This window comes from Alligator sinensis, unplaced genomic scaffold (assembly GCF_000455745.1).
Source record: "Alligator sinensis unplaced genomic scaffold, ASM45574v1 scaffold832_1, whole genome shotgun sequence".
Lineage (NCBI taxonomy): Eukaryota > Metazoa > Chordata > Crocodylia > Alligatoridae > Alligator > Alligator sinensis.
The window spans coordinates 689,194-707,967 of NW_005842057.1; the positions used below are offsets into that span (position 1 = coordinate 689,194).

At 42.3% G+C, this 18,774-nt stretch overlaps 1 protein-coding gene across 1 annotated transcript in view; it reads left to right on the forward strand.

The window, feature by feature from the left end:
* SNTG2 (syntrophin gamma 2) overlaps positions 1 to 18,774 on the forward strand; it is a 462,462-nt gene that overhangs the window by 275,456 nt on the left and 168,232 nt on the right. Inside the window, exon 11 of the mRNA XM_025203382.1 lies at positions 9,360 to 9,487. Coding sequence (XP_025059167.1) covers positions 9,360 to 9,487 — 128 coding nt within the window. The remainder of the gene's footprint in view (positions 1 to 9,359; positions 9,488 to 18,774) is intronic.

Sequence of the window (18,774 nt, forward strand, 5' to 3'; positions counted from 1 at the left end):
GGGGGGGGGGGGAACAGTTGTGAAAAAAAGGAGTTTCTGCAGTCATGAACTGGAAGTTGCTTCTTCTGATTTACCCTAGGTGCTCTGCCACTTCCTTATACTGCTGTATCATATTATATAAAAACAAATTGAAGGTGAGGTCTTTATCTTGAGAAAGCTTGCTTTATTTTGGACCGAGATAGCTAAACAATTGTAGGATGAAGACTATGATTGACAGCTTTGTTTCTCTGGCTCAATGAAATCATCAATATGGTAAAACTTGCCTGTGTAGGAGACAGAACTCTCTTTGGAAATACTCCAAAATAGTAAAATGAATTCCTACAGGAACTAAGGACCATCAAAGTCCTTGTCTTTGCTATAAACAGATATCAAATTGATTGGTCTGTCATTCTCACAGATGAGAGAAATGCAAAATATAAATAGCAAATATATTTTATTGAAATATGAAGCTTGGTCCTCCAGGGAGTTGCTCTGACTGCTGGCCAGAGCATCTCCATTCTTTCAGTTGTGCCCTCCAGCAAGCCAGGAGGAGCTGGGCACAGGCAGTTTGCCTGAAGCAGGACAATTTGTCCCTCCACGAAGTGGAGGTGCACTATGGCAAGAAGTAGCAGCACAAATTTCTGCCACTATTATTTTTGCCACTATACATGCGTGCCCCTACACATCTGGACACAGTCTATAGGACTTGATCCTAAAGCCTTTATGCAGGTAATACTTACATGGATGATGGATCACACACAAATATATTTATCTTTTAATCCATACATATTCAGGTATAGGTCCATTAAGTGCCTTTGTCACCTCTCAGCATCCATTAAGTGGCCTCTTCTCTTTTGATCAAGAAAGCATCAGTGGGTGCATCTACATGTGTGCTTTATTGCACAATAAACTAATTTACTATGTAGTAAAGGGTCACCATCTTCATGTGTGAAAAAATTGTGCCAGTGTAAACTAGTTTACAGCACTGTCAGATAGTCCAATCAGACACCGGTACTATCCCACAGCAAAGTAAATTACTGTGCTAAACTCATGTGTAGATGGTTAGAGTGGTGGCTCATGTTCATGTGTAGATGGTGGCATCAGGTTTAATTTACTCTGGCTGTGTCCATGTGCAGAGAGTGAAAGTAGACTGTGTGCGCCTGTGCGCCTGTGTGTGTGCATGGAGGTGTAGGTTGTAGCCGTGTTGGTCTAAGGATTCATAGATTCATAGATGTTAGGGTCGGAAGGGACCTCAATAGATCATCGAGTCCGACCCCCTGCATAGGCAGGAAAGAGGTGACCCCAGCTAGATACTCATCTAACCTCCTCTTGAAGACCCCCAGGGTAGGGGAGAGCACCACCTCCCTTGGGAGCCCATTCCAGACCCTGGCCACTCTAACTGTGAAGAAGTTCTTCCTAATGTCCAATCTAAATCTGCTCTCTGCTAGCTTGTGACCATTATTTCTTGTAACCCCCGGGGGCGCCTTGGTGAATAAATACTCCCCAATTCCCTTCTTATAGGGATAGGGAGCAATCCCCCCTGCCTCCACTCCATACAATTCCCTTCTTATAGGGATAGGGAGATAGGCAGATAAGATTATTTGGGTTAATATGAAATCTTTTGAGACCAACTAAATAGCTGGAAAAATTCTTCTTAGCAAGCTTTCAGATTTAAAAACCCTTTGAGATGGGCTGGGGCAAAGGTATGGGGGGTGATAAAAGTAGCAGTTAAATAGTGGAGAGGTGCCTGGGGAGTCAGATGTCAAGCAGGTTATAATGTGTCATAAATCCACTGTGTATATTCAGTCCATGATTTTTTTGTATCCAGTAGGTTGATGAAGTGAAGTTCATAGGCTCATCTGTGAAAAGTGTTTTGTGGATTCCCTTTGAGGAGAATTGAGAAATTGGAGAGAGCGTGGTTTTCTTGTGAGAAATGTGCCCCACAGCTAACTGAGTGTTCTTGTCTTTGATATATTTCTGGTGTGTATTCATTATGGTGCACAGCTGTTGTTTGGTTTCTCCTACATATTTTCCATCAGGGCATTTGGTGCACTGGATGAGATACATAACATTTCTGGAGCTGTAGGTGTAAGATCTCGGAGTGCTGATGGTTCTGCTGTAGGGTGTAGTAATTGTGAAGGTGGTGGAGGTATGTTGGCAGGTTTTGCATTTCTTGTCATGGCATGGTCTGAATACATTCGGTGTGTTTGGGCTGTAGGAAGTTTTCTTCTGGTCATGAGGTTATCAAGGTTCAGTGCTTGTTTGAAGGCTAAGATGAGTGGTTCTGAAAATACTTGTTTAAGAATTGGGTCTCCTCCTAGTACGGGTTGCAATAGTTTGAGGATTTTCAATATAGATGGAGGGAGGGGTGATATGTCATAACCAGTGGTGTGCAATGCATGGGGGTTTTCCTTTCGTACTGCAGCAGTTCTTCACGTGGTATCCAGGTGGCTCTTTGAAATGTGCGATCTATCTCTCTGGAGGAGTGTCCTTGTTGAGTGAAAGCCTTTTTATGATTTGTGGGGTGGCAATCCTGGGTGTTCTCCTCCATGCAAATTCAGTGGTATCTTAATACTGGAGTGCTCAAGAAATAGTTGGATGGAGGGGTGATGACTGCTGAATTTCTGATGAAATTCAATCAGATTGCAGGTTTTCAGTACAAATGATGAAGATGTCATCGATATATCTTAACAATAGCAAGGATCTGATGGTGGAATCTTTGAGGAATTCTTCTTCCAGGTGGCTCATAAAAAGGTTGGCATACGGTGGGACATTCTGGTGCCCATAACTGTGTCCATGGTCTAGAGGAAGTGTTGGTTATTGAAAGTGAAGTTGTTGTGTGTGAGGATGAAGTGTATAAAGTCAGTAATATCTTTGGTCTGTACTTGGAGTTGTCATCTTGCTCTTGTAAGGCAGACTTGAATGCCATCCTGGTGTGGGATGTTGGTATATAAGCTGGTAACATCCATGGTGGCTAGGAGGGTGTTGCTGGGAAGGTGGTCTATGTTCTTAAGTTTTCATAGAAAGGCTGTAGTGTCTTGGACAGAACACACTCTTTGCATGACAAGCGGTTTAAGAACTGATTCGATGAAACCCACTTACTCTCACCCACTAATTCTCTCACCCACTGACTCAATTTACATTTTCACTGACTGGCTTTCTTGTGTGCACACTAGCCTCTGGCTTCTTTACTATTCATTCCATCCAGGAAGAGCACACACCAACTGCAGATGCTTCCTCAGCCTGATGAAGTGTTTTTGAACCTGAAAACTTGCTAAGAAAAATGTTTCCAACTATTTAGTTGGTGTAATAAAAGATATCAGATTTACCCAAACAACCTTGTCTTCCATGTGTGTGTATAAGTGGCCGTAGCAGAGGTGGGGAGCACAGGGAGAAGAGGTGGGCATGTGCCCCCCAGCCTGGCAGGCTCCCCCCTGTCCCCCTCACCAGCACTAGGAGGAGAAGGGGCCCCTCTCCCCTGCTCCCTGCAGCCCAACTCCCATGTGGGGAGATGGCCTCCAATTTTGTGCTTCCAGGGCCCCAGTACACCTTAATCTGCCTCTGGTCAGAGACCCAGGAGTCTGAGCAGTATGCAAGCAGCCTTGCCTGAGTCAGAGCTGAGAAGCAAAAGAGCAGCCTTGCCTGGGTCCAGGACTCCCAGGGATTGAAGAGTGTGAGAAGGGTGAAATTAAGGCCGGGAGCACCAGTTAAAGCACCACTGCCATTTCCAGGAGCACCACAGATGCTTCCCAGTCAACGCAATTGGCCGTGGGGAGATTCCCCCCGCCCCAGTTGCCTAGATTGGCCAATGGCCAAAGGGGGACCCCTCTCCAGTAGCTGACTGGTCACTGGGGGGGCATGTGCCCCCCTGACTAAGCTGGCACCAGTCGCCCATGCTTAATAGCATGTATTTTTCTTTGTTTCTAATGCTACTTCCCATTTCACTTCCTTATTGTCCCAAAAAACACCCACTAAAGTCAAAGATGCCTTCTTGAAGTCAGTCAGTTTAAGATATGCAAAGAAGAAAGGATCATGACCATAATGATGTCATAAAAATAAATACAAGTTAGACATTAAACAAGCAACATTTTTTTTTTAAAGATTCTTATTCCAGGTAGGCTTCATGTATTTCTCTGTGACATTTAAAAAATCAGAACAAGTATGTAGTTTGAAATTAACCTGACTTTTTCACTAAGGCATTTGATAAAAATAAATATTTAAGTGTGTTAAAACTCAAAAGCTTCTGAGGTTGATGTCAAGGAGCAGCTCTAATTGAACTTGTAAATTAAATTGCTGGGTAAGACTAAGAGTCACTTATCTCCCTGGACATGATATTTTCCTTAAAGAGCTTTAGAGCCCATGACAGTTAAAAATACTGCCCATGGTCTGTAAATCATTTGTCATAAGACCATGTAAAGGTGACAGCTCCAACCAATTGCGATACCATTTTTTCTCCTTATATTCAGTTGTAGAAGCACCACTTTAGAAGCATGTCTGATTAGTCCTACTCTTTATTGGAGGACTTGCTAGTTGATCCTCAATGAGTTACCCTAGAATATGTTTCAAAATTTTACAAAAGCACTCCCCTAAACTGCTTTTCATAGCTCAGTGATTGCTAATGAGATACAGAATCTTTCCCTTCTAAGTCACCAGTTCAAATCTGTCTGAGGTAGATAATGATTAGATAACATTACAATCAGCGGTTTGGTCAGTGTCCTATCTCAAATGACATTTCTGAACTGGGTCCATTTGGGTTTAGAAAAAAATGCCACTAATTGGCAGCATTTCTGTCAGTGTCAACAGAAAGCTTAAGATGTAAAAGGAATGTAAATAGTAAAGGATAAATGATCTTATCCCAGAGATGGCTCCAGTAGGCCCAAGTTTCTGAGGCTTACTAGAGGGATCAGGTGGACAGGCACTTGTCTTTTGTCTCCAGAAATTCCAAGTTATCATCTTTGCTTAGTTGTAATTTCTCAGTGATATCAAGGGGTTGTTAAGGGTTTTGTTTTGTATTTTTTAGACACATTGGTCTAACCACTCCCATACTTGTCAGAAGGACACGACTTCTGAACGTGCTTCCAACTTAACCAACTATACTCCTGCATTCACAAGCTTATATTTCATTCCATGTATATTAAGTAGGGAGGGATGAGCCAAAAACCTTGTCGCGTTATAGCCAAAAGCTTTCTGCTCCTCTCCCTCTGTCTCTTTAGGGAAAAGCAAACTTCTGTTCTTTGTAGAGTGCCTATAATCTTTAGGCTTTTTTACATGGAAAACTTATTGCAAAGCTTGGGGGAAGGTCTGTGGAGAAGCAACTGTGAACTAACTGTCTGTACACATGCTGTGGTCTAGATTCTCTTCTCTTATTAGGCACTTAAGAGCTCTAAGGCTGTCATTTTCTTTCATCTAGTGGTCTACCAAACTGCAGCTTCATACTAAATGCAAGCTACCTGGCTATGGTGTAGGAGTGATTCTGTTACCTCCTCTGAATGCATAGGGCCCCGTGTATGTACAATCCAAAAGTGCACAGATATATTGCTATTTATATAATGGGGGCACTTATGTACCCCAAGTGGGTAATCACTTCTAAACTTTAGTTGGACAACTCAGTGTTAGTCTTAAATGATGTTTGGTCACCTAGGAGGTAAATCAGAATTGTGCCCTAAGAATGTTCACACAGGGAGTTGGTATGGAGTAGCTAGTATGCTGTAAATTTACACCCTCATTTTCTCTGCACTCACTTTTCCTTGTTGACAGCCCTTGGCATGGATTTTACTGTTACTCTGGAAAGTTGCCAGAAACATTTTCTTCAGAATCTACCATTGTCTTCCAGTTGCAGTGAATCCATGCTTTTCAGGCTATTGTTGTAATATTTCTTTTTTGTTCTGGTTTCTTAATTTCAAGGCTAGTTTTGTTTTGTTTTTTTAGCTCAAGTAAAGATTCTGTTACAGAAATCCAGTCCCGTCCTGTCCCGTCCCATCCCGTCCCCTCCTTTTTTTTTCTATTCATGGTGAACCTGAGGAGGTGAATATTCTAAGAATTCAAACTGTAGATCTCTGAAATCTGCATTGATTAAGTTCTCTGCTTTTTTACTGACAGGCTGCTAATGGCTCTGAGTACTCAAAACAGTCTATGAGAAATCCCCAGAGATAGATATGTATATAGAGTGCCGAAGCGAGCAACTCGTGAATCTTGAGCTGTTTCTGTTTTAAAATTATCTGGAAGCTCATGCTGAGGAAACTGAAATTTATAGTGTGCCATCACTGCAAATGTAATTTGATGTGTTTTTACAATAGCTTTGCCAAACAAAACCTTTTTAGTAGCCCACAAAGGAGAGAGAAGCTTTGTTTTTAAGTTCAAATACATCTATTTCAACCTCACAGCAAGGGGGACAATTTTGTGCACTTGAAGTGTTACTTTTCCATTCTGTTTCCTGTACTTATTGTAGAGTTCATACTTGGCACAGTAAACCACCTTGAATCATGTTTCTACACTTAATAATCAGAGAGGCTTTGAAGATTTCCAGAGAGAGGTTAAGAATGCCTTGTCCTAGTAGGTTTGTACAGAATCCCAACATGTATGTCACTCTCATCAAGATGGTCCAGCCAGGTTTTTGAACTTGTAGTTTCCACTTTTGGATTGTAAAATGATCTTGAATTGTTCTCTGAATTATTTGTATTAAATATCCATATGTCAGTAGCATCTGCAACTAGGTTTCAACAAGTGAAACCCTGATTATGCTACACATTGTATAAGTGTGGTATAGATGTGGCCTTCCCTAAAGGTTTTTCAGCCTTTAAGCTGCTCTAGGTTGAAATTTGGGGCAGTTTTACCATATGTCACCATAACTGCCATTGGTCTAAAAACACTAACTCCCAAGGGTTCTGTAATTCCATGAAAATTGCAGCTTCCTCTTTTTTTTGGTGTTTTGTTTTGTTTTAAAAGAAGCAAAATTCTTAGTTCTAATGATTGTGAAGAACAAGCTTTAAAATGTTAATCCTAAATGGCTCAACATAAGCCAAAAGGATAATAAAAATAATCTAGAATGTATTACTTTGAAAAAAATCAACTTCTGATTTTAAGCCAATTTCTTAATTCTATTTTGGGAACTAGTGAAGCCTTACAGATAATTTTTTAATGTATAATATTGGCAATCCTGAGGCTGTGTCATCTTGAATAGATTTGGTTTTGTATTCCTTACATCAACACTGTTTTTCTACAGTTCACCTATAAACATCTTCACACCAGGGGATTGTGGATTTGATTCCCTGCTTTGCAAACAGATTTTCTTCATGACCTCATGAGTAGAGACAGAAAGTTAGCCATATTAATCTGAAGTCAGACAGAAGGCAAAGAATATTGTTGCCTGTAAGGTGACACCTCTAAGGTGCCACTCTGTCCTGTTTTCTTCATAACTTCAGGAAATTTACTTTCACCAAGATCTACAAAGGTATTTAGGCACTTAGTTCCCACTGAAGCTTAATTAGCCCTCAGTGCCTGGCTCAGTTTCCCTCTATAAAATATTGGCAGTCCCTGAGGACAGTCATAACTGAACAATATATACTTTATCTTTCTTTCCCAGAGATTTACCCATAAACAACCTCAAAATCACTCTGAAGAAGAAGTAATTGCCACCATTTCTTTCTCAATCTGAGTAAAATTCTGTTCCTTTGTCATTGCTATGTATGTGCATCCCAGGAGGCTATCATTTTAAAAAGCTTGTATCTACTGAGATGAAAGGCTAGTTTAGTGCAAAACTTCATGTTTTTTTTAATTCCAAAGATCTTTTCACTTTGAAATGTGCAGACATGCAGCGCAATTACTATGAAGTAAGTTACTGTGGATTTTACTTTGTGATAAGGTGTGGATGCACAATCTAATCTCCCAAGCTCTCTGCCTGTAATAGCCACTGTTATTGCACCTGGCTACTAAGTGTCAGGGGAGCTGATTTACATCGAACAAAAGGTGAACCCAAGGTGAAATTGACGACTGGTATGTAGTTACTCCAGTTCGCTCTATAGGAAAAGTGGTATGCATCATAATTCTTGTCATCCATGTTCCATTTTTAGTCTCTTCGGACAGTATTCAAAATGAAGTGTTTAGTTGTAATAACTTAGGGTTGCATGAATGATTTATCCATGGATCAGCATAAAGGTTTCTCTAGGTTTTTGACCCTCTTTGGGCACCTATACACATGCATCAAGGCTGCTCCAAATCACTGTAATTAGAGTGCATTGGAGCAGACTCAATTAATTGAGTCTGCTAGAGTGTGGTAATTACTGCGCTCTAGCAAGCTCCAGGGTCATGTGTGTCAGTATCCCCAAACTGAAAAATGGTGGTGGGTTTGCTTTAACTAAAGCTCCAAGAGCCACTTTAATTAAAGCTTTGGGAGCCATTCTAATTAAAATGCCTCCCCTCCCCCCCCACCTCCCAGAGCACATGTATAAAAACCCTTTATCACTAAGTATCTCTTCTAAGCAACTGACCTTTGCTCCTAGTTTTTTTAAGGTGATTTATTCTTTCGCATGTTGTGGAACTGATCAATATGATCCCAGATCTGCACATCATCAGTAATGATTTATAATCTATTCAGAACCTCAAAGATTTGATATATCTTTAGCATGCAACAAATACTGTTCTTCTGATAATAGGAATCCTTCCAGGTTGTGTCATGATCTGTGTGTCTGGTTCTTCAGAGAGAGCAAACTGCCCAGTCAGATTATTTGAAGCATAACTCCAAGGCTAAAACTCTCAAAGTTCATTAGTCCATATCTAAACAACATTTTTAAATCTGTGAAGAAATTGATATATCAGTAAATTTCACTATATACCAGTCAAGAACAATAAAAAACAGGTTTTGTTATTGTTTGATTGCTATTGTATGGGCCTTGCTATTGCATGATTGCAGTAGTCCTTTGTATGAATATGTTGTATGGACTTTCCCCCATTTAGCTATCCATAACTAATTTTCAAGGAAGGCAGTTGTGCATTCTATATAAAGTTTTATCCTAGAGTGATTTTTTTTTTCTGTTATAGTCAGAGGGAATTAGTAGAGAAGAATATGATATTTGTGTATAACAGAGTAAAATGAACATCATTTTTATTGCAAATCAGATGTGGGCTTTAATTTTTTATTAAAATAAATGCATTTAATGTCAGACAAATAATGAAATTAAAGCACAAGCAGGGTACCCAAGATTTCTGTTGTACTTAATTGCATATTTCAGTTTCTCTCCTAAACTTAGAGTTTCCAAAACAGTTTTATTGCTATACTTTATTAGGGTTTTTTTAAAAGAACACAGGCACAGATACATATTCATGCTTTCTGCACTGTATGATCTGATAGACTGTGCGTACTGATTCTCATTTATTCTGCACAGGCTCCATCATCACCTTCCTCACCCATAGCTAATGAACCAAAATATGAGAAGCGCTGGCTAGACACCTTATCAGTTCCTCTCTCGATGGCTCGAATCTCAAGGTACAAAGCTGGAACAGATAAATTAAGGTTTGTAATCTGAAAGGGGAAGAATTGAATTTAATAATGGCACCTATTTTTTTTTTTCTATAAAGGTGTTCAATATGTGAGGATTTTTTTGACTTGAGAAATGAAAGTGTTTTAATTCCTATTATAAATCCCACATTGCCTATTGTCTTTTGAGATTTATGAATGCATAGTGGCTACTGAAGGTAATGTAAAAATGTCAATAAGCATTGTTCCTAATAATGGATTAAGGAAGCATATTTTATCTTGGGGCTTCAGTTTCCACATCAACTAATTTAAAGGTTCAGCTTGATTTTTATCCGAGTTCAAATTTCTTTAAAGATGTTTTTTTTACAGTTCCCGCAGTATAGTTAAAAACAAAATACTTACGAAAATCTGCTTTTGAATGTTTCTTATAGCCACCCTTCAGATAATAAGAATGTACTGTAATACTGTTAGCACTTTGCTCCATACTATGTCCATAAGGAAACTCATGCTAAGACAGCAAAAAGATTTCTGTTTGCTTCAAAAGCACAACATATTGAAAGCTGTAATTTTCAAACATAGAATTTCCTTTCCTATTGGAGCACTAATCTGTGATTCAAAAAACTGCCACCTTTCCCACATGTATGTCCCTCCTTTTTTTGTTATGACTGTCTCTATCAGCTTAGGATACTGTAATGGATACTCCACTAAGCCTTCGTGTAGTGCACTACATTAGTTCAATGGCAGCTGTTGACCTGGACACCAAAAATAAGCAGACAAGATGCCAGGAAGATTTCTAACTAGCCCACAACACTAGTAAATAATGTACCTGGAAAATGTTGTAACTGTACTCCAGTCATTGAAGATACATCCTGATGTCAAAAAATCAATTTCCAGAGGAAACTGGCCACCCTCATATGGACCAAGTACACAGTTCTTTGCCTGCACATCTAGGCACAAATTGTTCTGACCTATTGCATTTGAAGGAAGGACTAAACAAGAAGTCTCAGAATCTATTCTGTCTTTGAGATGTGTAGGTTATTTCACATACTTTTTCCTGGAATGATTACTTAATGAAAAATGTATCAACAACATTAGGAGCAGGGGCCATAACTCAGTTTTTCCTCCCACCAAGGGAGGAAAGTACCTGAATCAGGGTCTATTGTTATTTTTTTCCTTCTGGCCCCAGTTAATTTTAAATTCCTTTCCACACAGTGGCCCAGCTTCAATAGGGGGGATGGAAAACTCCCTTGACCCTCCTCGACACATAGCCTAGTTGTTAAGGCACTTTCCAGGGAAGTGGGAGGTATGGATTCAAACTCTCTCTGACTGGAAGTGTACAACCCAAGTCATCCACTTCCCAGGAAATATCCCAAATGGTAGGTTTGCTCTTTGCAATTTCTTCTTCTCTCCTTTTCTTCTCTCTTTTGTTAGTCAGTTCAAGTAGCCATCTCTCCAAGCTGAGTTAATATTACAGACATGTAGGACATGTATGTATCTACCTGATGGACAAAATGGGAGATCTGACTCCCTCCTGTGGAGTTGTATAAAACTTTATGTTGCCAAAATGGGGTAATTATGCATCTCTGCAGTGTGGAATAGGTTCAGCATATTAGACTACATATTGAGGGAATGGGAAAGCCGTTTGTCTCTATTGGAATAGGATCGCATTCCTCAGTTGAGTTTCAAACATTTTGGACTAGTGGTGATTATTTTCTTGTCCTGATTAGCTCCAATGTTTGATTAGCTCTGGCAGCTATGGTATCACTTTGGTGGCTCATGTTCATTTTGTTGTCTATCATGACACCCAGGTCTCATTTAGTTGTGGTGCTGACTAGCATAGCACCGCCAAGCCTGTAAATGTGTTGTGGATTATTTCTACCCAGATGGAGCACATTGCATTTCTCTGTATTAAACAACATCAGGCTGAGGTCCGCCCACCTCAAGTCTGTCCAGGTTGACCTGTAGTGCCAGCCTGTCCTGGAGCGTGACCATGCTCCCCCATAGTTTGGTGTCATTGGCGAACTTTGCCAGTTCACATTTAATACCCAAAGCCAAATAATTGATACACACATTGAAGAGCACTGGTCTGAGTACTGAGTCCTGAGGGACACCACTAGTCACCTCCCACCATGATGACTCCGGCCCGTCTATCAGTACTCTCTGGGTCCTACCATGGAGCCAGTTTCCTAGCCACTGGACTGTAAAGGAATTGAGGCCACATTTTTTCCAATTTAACCATGAGAACATCATGGGAGACCAGGTCAAAGGCCTTTTTGGAATCCAAGCATACAACATCAACCTCATTTCCTCTATCCAGGTGATGAGTTACCAGATTGTAGAAGGAGATGAGGTTGGTTTGGCATGACCTGCCTGTAATGAAGCCATGTTGGCTATCCTTCAGAATACTACCTTCTGTTAGCCTGTTAGTGATGGACTCTTTGATAATTTTGTCTAGAATTTCACCCAGGATTGAGGTCAAACTGATTGGCCTGTAATTCTTGGGGTCCTCCTTTCCTCCTTTCTTGAAGATAGGCACAACATTGGCCTTCTTCCAGTCTTCTGGGACCTCTCCTCAGCATCACAAATTTTCAAATAACTTGGCCATAGTTTGCACAATGACATTGGCCAGTTCTTTTAGCACTCTCAGGTGTAGTTCATCTGGTCCTGCTGACTTGTAGATATTTAGTCTTTGTAGGTGGTCTCCCACAAGATCTATGCCAACTATGAGAGTGTGGTTACTCCCACCATGATCATCCTGCATCCTGTTAAGTAGAATAACACCCTTGGATAGTGGAATACCGACATGAAGTATTCATTCAGGAGTTCAGTTTTGTCCTGAGTGTTGGTTATCAGATGCCCCTTTTCAGTCATCAGGGGCCCTATGCTTTCCTTTTTTCTTTTTTTTTTCCTACTCTATACATATCTAAAGAGGGACTTTGTGTTGTCCTTTATTTCAGTTGCCACTTTGTATTCTGTTTGTGCTTTTGCTGTCCTGATCAGCTTCCTACAGGTGTGGGCTATTGCTGTGTACTCCTCTTTGGTAGCTATTCCTAACTTCCATTCCTTGTAGGCTTCTCATCTTGATTTCAGAAGGTCCATGACTTGCCTATTAAGCCAGGGGGGTCTCCGAGCCCTTTTATAGCTATAAGCCAATTCCCAAAAAGCAAACCTTTTAAATACCATTTTCAAGCCATCAGACGCCAGTAGATTCTCCAAGTTTTGAGAGAGACTTGGAGCCATGAAGTTTTGAGTTAATGGGCAGAGGACCCAGAGACCATGAGCTAAGAGTTATGTCAACTAGATGTCAGTTAGTGTCTGGTTAGTCCTCCCCGTATTCCACACAGCACTGCTCTTCACTCTCCTCCCCTGCCCCCCGCCCCAACCCCCACAGGGCATGTGGCTACTTTGGTACTGCTCAGTGCTCAGGTGGGGAGAGTGCCCCTGCTTCTGCTTAGCAATTAACTGACAATTTACACTGGGAGAACATGGAATTGACAGACATTCTGTGGTATTAAGTGATCATTCTGCAGTAACTGTTTTCCCTCATTCGGCAATCGGCAAGTGTTTACAGGGAAAAGCATATCCACCCACCAACATCCCAGTGTTTGAAGGTGGTGAATTGAAATTATTGAAGCACCTTTCTAGAGAAAGCCTTGTTAAAGCTGCGGCCTGAGGCTGAGACCTTGGGCAGCCTCAAGAATACCCAACTCCCTGGGACAGGATTGCCAACTGTCTGTATATTTATGGACAGTCTGTGGGAGAGGGAGCAGGAGGGATGCTAAAGATACTTTTCTGTTAAATCTGTAAAGTAAATAAGAGTAAAAAACAAATAAACCATTAGCTTGGTTGAAGATCCATCATCAGAATGAGACAGCATGCAAGTGTTGAAGGAGAGAGAAACCAAGTAGGGGACCCTACTTGGGGTATGGGCAGCAGCGTGTAAAACCACTGCAGCCAATTAAGACTTTATTTGTCACCTCTCTATCATGTATGTTAGTGTTATGTATAAAAAATGGCAACTAATTAAAAAAGTGATAATCACAAGATAAGTTTCTGAATTTTAGCTATGGTTATAGTGGCATGTTCATTGCTAGTATAACGCACTCCCCTGGGAGATGGACAATGACTCCCACTTGGAGAAGAGAAGGGGTGCCAAGAAGTACATCAGTGGCCCCCTGACAGGGGATGGCACCCCCCTCATAGATCCCAATGAGCTGCGAGAAAGGGTGAGGGCTTTCTACATGGTGCTCTTCTCACCAAATCAAACTGACACCAACAACTACCAGGTCCTATGGAAGGGACTGTCACAGATCCTCATGGGTGACCAGAACTGTCTGGAGGGTACTGTCACCCTGGCTGAGCTTTCAGATGCCGTCTACCTCATACCTACCAACAAAGATCTGGGCATCAGTGGGCTAACTCTGAAGCTCTACTGTGCCTTTTGGGACATCCTCAGCCTAGACCTCACTGCAGTCTGGGTAGAGTCCAAGGGGGACAGGGAACTGTGTATTACTTTTGTTTTTACATTCAATCAGTGTCTTTATGTGTACTGGTCTTTGAAACATCACATCACTGCTTCTATAATCCTACAATCCTGTATGGATACACAGGTTTTCAGAAGAAACTCCATAATGAAACAAAAGGACTGTCATGGGCGGGGTCCTTCAGGAGGGCCGTGATCTCCTTAAGGCCCCTTTCTCCATGCCAAGTCAGCCCAAGGGTACCCTCTAATTCTCGCCCGCCACGTCTTTGATGTTTGGATAAGTTTGGGAGGCTGCCTTACGCCCTCTTGGTCACTTCTTGGTGTTGGTTCAGACCCCATGGTTTCCCGGGCCCCTTATGGGTTCTCACTCTATGATGGGTACTTCAGGGGCACCCTAGCCTTAGGGGCTATGCGTGGCTCCAACCACCCCTTATACCACGCCCAAAGCTTCGCAGCTGGAATAGACGTTGGTCTGTCAAATATACACTCGCCCTCTCTGGGGTCCTCTTCGTAGCACTGCCCTCTCTCAGGGATCCTCTGTACGCTGCCCCATCTCTTGGGCCTCCTCCATATGCTGCCCTCTCTCAGGGCCTTCTTAAGTGTTGTCCCCTTCTCTGGGGCCGAACGCTGCCCCTCTCCTGGGGCTCTCCGTGCCCACACTGGGCCTTCTCGGTAAAGCCGCCCTGTCTCTCGGGGCCTACCACACTGCTACCCCCTTCTCCGGGGTTTACTGTAATGCTACGCCCTTCTCTGGGGTTCACCGCAATGCTACGCCCTTCCTCTGGGGCTCACCACGCCCGCACTGGGGCTTCTCAATAGCACCCTCTCTCTGGGGCTGGGGTCTATGCACTCCGTATGCCGCGCCCTTGCTGTCGCTGGGGTCCCCATGCTACTGTGGGTCCCCTATGAGGCCTTCTCCATCCCCGGATAGCCTCACCCAAACCATTGGTGTAACAACAACAAAGCAAAACACAAGCCCCTAGGCTGTAACATAATTTAAAGCCGCCTGGCTAAAACCATGTTGCTCAGACATCTTAGAGCTGCCATCCTTTACTCAGCTTAAGCTGTACCTGCGGTCAGGCTTCTTCTTGCATCCTGGCCTAGGAGCTCCTGCCTCTCTGGCTGCTGGCAGGATCCCCCTGGCCTCAGCTCCCGGGCTTTCCTGCCCCTTACAGCCAGCTGACCGCTGGCAGGTGTGGGTCGTTTGCTGACTCCAGTTGCCCTGGCAACCACCAGCTGGGCTTCTTATTCTTATTCCTAAGTTTCTCCTCCTTAGGAGCAGGGCACCTCAGTGCTCTGTGACAAGGACCTTTCTTGCTTAATAAATGGGTTAGTTTTCTTGGTTTCTGTGTACGTATTAAGACACTTAGTATTTTTACAGCAGCTTCCTTTACAACTCAGAAATCGGCTTGTGATGGACCTGGGTTTTTTTCAGGCTGTTAATTAAGAAACTAGCATGCAGCTGATCACTACAGGCAGTCCTCAGCTTACAACTTTTTGAGTTGCATTTCACACTTACAACATTTATAAATTGACGCCCTGTTTCAACTTTCTGATGTCAGTTTCAACTTTACAACATTTTATCCGATGCAACGCCATGCCAGCAAACAAGTTTGCTGCATTTCCCATCTCTCTCGAGAAAATCTCTCCAAACTTCCTTGGACACTTTTTTAAGAAAGCAGCCAAGACTCCAGAAAAAAACTGCAGCCAAGAATCAAGTCCAACCAAGAGCCCTTCAAAAAGTCCAGCAAAGTCACCTCAAAGAAGTCCTTTCAAATCAGTAGGATTGCTATTTACAATCTAAATACATTAATGTAGCTATATTACTTATCTATAATTGAACTGAGTACAAAATTCTGGATTATTTTTAGTGAAAATAGGGTATAGGGCATTGGCTCAAGAACCAATCCCCCACTTATAACATTGTTTCCTATGGGAAAATCGGTTCTGAGTTACAGCATTTCGACTTAAAATGTGGTTTTCAGGTACCAGTTGTGTCATAAGTCCGAGGACTGCCTGTACTCAGAATGCAAGGTCAATGATGAAATACTGAGATCAGTAAATTTTAATAGCTGCCTTCCTCAGTCATATATCCCTACCACAGTATATTTTTTTCCTTACTTTTACAATAGATGGGAGGTGTTATGGAAACAGATAGCACAATTGTATTGTTTAAAACATCATTAGATTATTTTATATTCATTTTTCTTGGATCATGGCTAAAACTTTTTCTTCCAGAAAACATTGTCATTTCAGGATTCTCCCTAGCTGATGCTAATAGTTACATAATGATGGCTCTTGCTATCTCTGGTGAATAGAGTACTAAAAAGTGTACTGACTGTATATTTGCCATAACTTTGATCTCTGAAGCATTTTCAGTTCACAGAGATCCATCAAATTGATCATTCCTGAGGAGTTATATTTGGCAGCTAGATTCAAGGAGTGGGATGCTCGTAAATATGAATCCACTTACTGTGCTAATTTGATTTTTTTCTTGTTATCCAGGTGCAATCAGTAATTGCAATTAATTGAACAGTTATATTTGACTCGGAGGATTTGTAGAAGAGAGAATATTTTCTAAATCTCACAATCCATGTTAAAAACATTAGCAGAATCACAAAAGGTTCTTGGTTATAACCATAGAGAGAAAACAAGGCAAGAAGTGGGGACTATATACAGTGAGAATGGAGTAAAGGTTCTAGATCTAGATATGGTCCAACAACTAAAGTAATAATTTTATTCAATTTTCAATAAGGATAATTATGTTAAAAATGGAGGCAAAGGCAGGATGGCTAATGGAAATGAAGAGTTGAGAATGAACATTACTATAAGTGAAATAGGAGCAAGTCTCAGTGAATTCAGTGTGAACACTTCAGGACTCGGTAATCATGATTCCAGAATTCTGGAACCCTATTTATTCACATAACACATACACCTCCACACTTCCCCTTCTCCCCATGCACCCAAAATTAACCATCCAAATTTGGAGTGCATGTCTAAAACAAGGAAACTGGTTTCTGCACTGGAATAGAAGCACGAACACTAGAATGGCCTCGGGGGATCACCCATGGCTGAACACTTCAGGCACATGGAGCAGGGGCAGAGTCCCCAGATCAGTTTCACTCCTCCTCCACATGCTATGGGTTTAACCCTTTCACAGCCCCTAATAAATTCAAGTTTTGAGCAGGTTAATGACAGTGGTTAAGAGAATTAAACCTATAGCTGTTGGCAGAGCAGCAGGGGTAGGGGGAGTGACTACAGCAGGTTCATGATCACAGGGGTGTCTGTGATGCTCCCTGGTTGCCATGTGGCTCACTCTAATGTTGTCCCAGCTCACTCTAATGTTGCCCTCCCTTGATTACTTTCCTGCTATGCCTCTTTTATGGAGAGTTAAATGAGGGAGGCTGCCCATGGGACATAGAGTGAGTCCCAGTCGTGTAATGTCCCTTACCAGGTCCCTCCTGGACCCTATTGGTTTTGACTCAGCTTGTGAGTCTGATCAGCCCTCATCCTGTCTATACCCTTGCAGGGCATCTGTATCCTTATAAGCAAATTGCATGGCTCTGTTCCTCCCCTGCACCATGCCCCAATCCTTGCAGGTGTTGTCACTACCCCACTTCACACTCTCATCCCCTGTCTGGGCCCTCAGACCTCTTGGTCCCTTACCCAGCTTCTCCCTGAACTCTCAGATGCTTTATCCCACATGTAACCTGAAGTGGGGTTCAAAAAGGGGTGGAGCTAGACTGTTCTCAGTGGTGCAGATGGCAGAACAAGAAGCAATGGTCTGAAGTTGCAGCAAGGGAAGTTTGAGTTAGATATTAGGAAGAATTTTCTCACTAGGAGGGTAGTAAAACCCTGGAACAGGTTACCTAGAGAGGTGGTGGAATCTCCATCCTTGGAGGATTTTAAACATGGCTAGACAAAACTTTGGCTGGGAAGATCTAGTTGGGAACGGTCCTTCTTTGAGCAGGGGGTTGGTCTAGATGACCTCCTGAGGTCCTTTCCAGCCCTAATTTTCTATGATTCTATGATAACTCCTTTTCTGGGCTCTTGGCCCCCTGGTTCCATAAGCAGTCCCTCTCCGGGTCTGTGGACCCCTTTATCCAGATCTCAGCCCCTCCCCTGGGCTTGGAGACCCCCTAGTTTGGTCAGCCCCTCTGGGCCTGTATACCCAGGACTCTAAAATGAGCATTGAGACTTCCCCAGCAGGGCTCAAGGTTAAACCCTGGTGCAACTATATCAAAGCACCTGTGTCCTCTAGCAGGCATCCAAACCCTCTCTAGGCTTAACCTAAAACCAAGGCTACCTGTCTATAGATAGGAGCCCCTCTCTGTCCTGGGTGCATTACCTATCTCCCAGTTTGCCAGCTCCACTGTCAGTTCAGGAGTCCTGGTGCTCTGCCATCAGGAGCTCCTCCCTTCATAACTGCCAGGGCTAGACTTCCTGACTGGTGCAGGCTCTGGGCATATAGCTTCAGCATGAACCCTCTTCTGGTTATGTGCATCCCTCATTAGCCCCCTTCACCACCTGCAAACAGCCTCTCCAGCTGTTTGCTCCCTTAAGGGACCAGGTGTGCTCTCATGCCCTGCTACAATGACACTGATGGGTCTTCAACCCTTCTCCATGGTGGTATGACATCTAGGAGCCTGGAAAAAAAATCTTTCTTTCTTCAGTTTGCCTTCTTAAAACAATATGCATGTCTGATCAGGCCCTTGTGATATGTGAATAGATATGGTACCTTGTGTGTAAAAATATAGGTCTGGTATAAAGCATATTCGGTAAATTTATCTAATCACTTATCAAAAAACATAATTGGAGATAACATACATATGGAAGAAAA